Source organism: Palaemon carinicauda, chromosome 42 (assembly GCF_036898095.1).
Source record: "Palaemon carinicauda isolate YSFRI2023 chromosome 42, ASM3689809v2, whole genome shotgun sequence".
Lineage (NCBI taxonomy): Eukaryota > Metazoa > Arthropoda > Malacostraca > Decapoda > Palaemonidae > Palaemon > Palaemon carinicauda.
In genome coordinates this window covers 26,649,561-26,652,901 of record NC_090766.1, presented here as the reverse complement: position 1 = coordinate 26,652,901, position 3,341 = coordinate 26,649,561, and the positions used below count along the sequence as shown (strand labels likewise).

Below are 3,341 nucleotides of genomic sequence, written 5' to 3'. Positions count from 1 at the left end.
CATCAGTGACAAGTAAATTCGCAAAGCCACATCAGTGTTTGGAAATGCAGTTGAAATTCCAGTTTTGTGCATTAATTTGAACATATGTTGAGCAATACCTGTTGACGCTTCTTTGCTACATTTCTTCTTTGTCTGTTCCTTATACCAACAGATAAACTGACAGAATTCTGAATAGAAGTCAGAGGAAAGATCACTTGCATACACACCAACAAGTCTTTCAATTGCAACCACAATATCATCATCAGACATTGATTCAAACTCAGTCAGAACACCAAACCGCTGCTGCATGGTTGAATATGCTTCAATGCATTTTTTCAAAGCACTGTTCAGTTGATCGATGATGACATTAAAAGTGTTAACTTTAAATTTCTGCTTTCCTGTCATACTTTCCATAGCATCTGCAGCACTCCCTTCACTAACATGCTTCTTGCGTTTAGGTATTTGGCGAGTTGCACTTTCATACTTATAGGAGCTGTTTCCACAACGGTCAGAAGCTTTCTGCTCATAAATGTCAAATTTATCTCTGCAATCACTTATGAATTGAGCCAGACTCTTCAAAAGACCAATAGCTGTTGTTAGTTCAATGGTAGCACTTTGCAGCAACTTGCTGCATTGGTTGAAGCGCTGCAGAATGTCATTCCAAAGTTCACACATGAAGGATACTTCTATGGTATCCATATGCTTTGCCAAAGCGTTTGCCTGATTTCAAGTATCCCTATTCTGACTGTCATCAGCTGCAATTTCCTCAAGAGCACTTGTGGAACTGCTGATATCCTTGGAATACAGCCTCAGTGGCATCAGCCCTAGCAGACCATCGGGTATCTGATAGGTGTTTAGGAATAAGACAATGAGGTTTTTGTTCTATGTGGATTAGCAGAATCCTCCATCGACGTGTAGATGCTACAAAGAATGTGTACAAATGCTGCAAAAACCCAAAGTATGAAACAGCTTCAACACAGCAATCCACCGCAGATTGACCAACAAGATTTAGTGAGTGGCCTGCACATGGAATATAATCCACCAAACTGTTCTTGTTTTTCAGGATTTGCTGCATACCAATGTATTTACCGGACATATTACTAGCATTGTCATATGTCTGTCCACGGCAATGAGTGAAATCAATGTTCTGCTCTGATAAGTACTGAAGTAGAGTATCAGCAAGATTCTGACCTGTGTGACTGGAAATATTGTGATGAATGTGAGAAAACGCTCCACTGGTTCATAATTTTTCATATTGACATGACGAATAATGATTGTCAGCTGGTCAGTATGAGTAATATCTGGTGTAGAGTCCACTGAAATAGAGAAGTACCTTGACAAAAACATGTCTCAAGTATAACCTCGAAGCCAGAATGAATGATCTATTAGTTCATTCATTCAGTGAAAAGTTTCTTTCTACCTAGATCAGATCTAGGTAGAAAGAAAATTTTCACTGATTTACATATGATGGAACATAACGTGAGAAAATTGAGAAAATATTAATAGAACAATGAGGAACACTACTACAACAAAAATATGAGCAAAAAGTTTCGATGAATCGTTTGGCAAAAACATGTGTCGAACAAAAACTCGAAGCAAAAATTAACTATTTGAGCAGAAATAAACCTGTCAGCACTCTGAGTCACTCATGATGGGCCATAACCGTTCACGGTTCTCTATGAGTTTCTGCCACCAACAGTACACACGGACAAGGACATACATGTAGAATATGTAAACAACGTCAAAAGAAATATCTGTTGTTCTGATGATTACGAAACTTAAGAATTTTATTGTTTCACAGCCAAAGCACTTAAAACATAGTAAACAACTTCAGACCTTTCACAACATGGCTAATTACCGATAACTGACAAGTGACATTTTTCTCTTAGTCATAATCAAAATGTTTTTGGACCACCAGAAATGGCCTGGATTTTTTTGTGGCCCTAAGGCATGTGCCTAGTTTGCCTTATGGTTAATCCGCCACTGCATACAATGACTCATGTCCATAGAGTAACACCGATCTCACTAAACTGATATATAATCTGATTTTTGTATGCAATTTCAGGCGATTTAATTTCCAAATTTTTCTTAACCTAGCCATTGTCTGATTTTCTTTTTTCAATCTTTCAATAACTCTAATTCTAAAGACCTTGTATTGGAGATCATAGTTCCTAAATACTTAAATAATTCTACCTCATTAATCCTTTCTCCTCTCAACGATATTTCATCTAACATTGCATACTCCGTTCTCATCATCTCTGTCTCTCTTCTATTTATCTTGAGCCCAACCGCGTGTGATATTTCATGCATTCTGGTAAGCGAGCATGGTAGATCCTGTGATGTTCTGTTAAGAAGGACAGCATCATCAGCATACTCTAGGTTTGCTAAATTCCTATCACCAATCCAGTCCAATCCTTCTCCACAATCTTCGATTTTTCTACTCATTACAAAATCCATGAGGAGGATAAACAACATAGGTGGCAACACGTTCCCTTGGAGTACTCCGCTGTTCACTGGAAATTCATTTGATAAGACTCCATTCACATTAACTTTGCACTTGCTATACGCATGAGCAGACTTAATCAAATTTACATAATCAAGAGAAATTCCACAATGACGCAGGGCTCTCCGCGCTATCAAAGGCTTTTTCATAGTTCACAAATGCCATCAAAAGTGGATTTCTATATTGTACGCATTGCTGTACAACATGTCTCAAAATGGAAAGTTGGTCAGTGCAACTTCTACCTTTTCTAAATCCTGCTTGTTCATCTCTCAGCTTTTCATCAATCTTTCTCTCCAGTCTCTTTAGAATAAACATACTGTATATTTTCATAACAACTGACGTAAGTGTCATGCCTCTGTAATTATTGCAGTCAGTCAGGTCTCCTTTTTTTTTTCTTTTTTTTTGCCATTTTCACCAACACTCCTTACTCCCATTCATCAGGTTTTGCCTCTCCATGCCACATTCTACAAAATAATCTTGTAAGCAGTCTGGGAGTCAATTCATTTTCGGCCAGTATCATCTCGGCAGTAATTCCATCGTATCCAGGAACTTTTCATCTCTTTAGTGTGTTGAGGAACATAAAGGTATATCAATCAAAATATTCCCTTCATATATATATATATATATATATATATATATATATATATATATATATATATATATATATATATATATATATATATATATATGTGTGTGTGTGTGTGTGTTTGTGTGTGTGTGTGTGTGTGTGTGTGTATATATGAATTCACGGGCATATATAGGCTACTGTATGTATGTAATGTATATGCGAGTATTTTTTAGTATTATTTTCTTCATAAGAGCAATAGCTTCAAAGAATGTTTGTAACTTGATCATTCAT

General features: G+C 36.7%; 1 protein-coding gene across 1 annotated transcript in view; it reads right to left on the bottom strand.

Annotated features, from left to right (window-relative positions):
- Window positions 1-678, bottom strand: part of LOC137633057 (uncharacterized) — an 873-nt gene extending 195 nt beyond the window's left edge. The window contains exon 1 of the mRNA XM_068365223.1: window positions 1-678. This exon is cut by the window's left edge and continues 195 nt beyond it. Within this exon, the coding sequence (XP_068221324.1) occupies window positions 1-678 (678 nt within the window).
- Window positions 679-3,341: the final 2,663 nt, after the last annotated feature.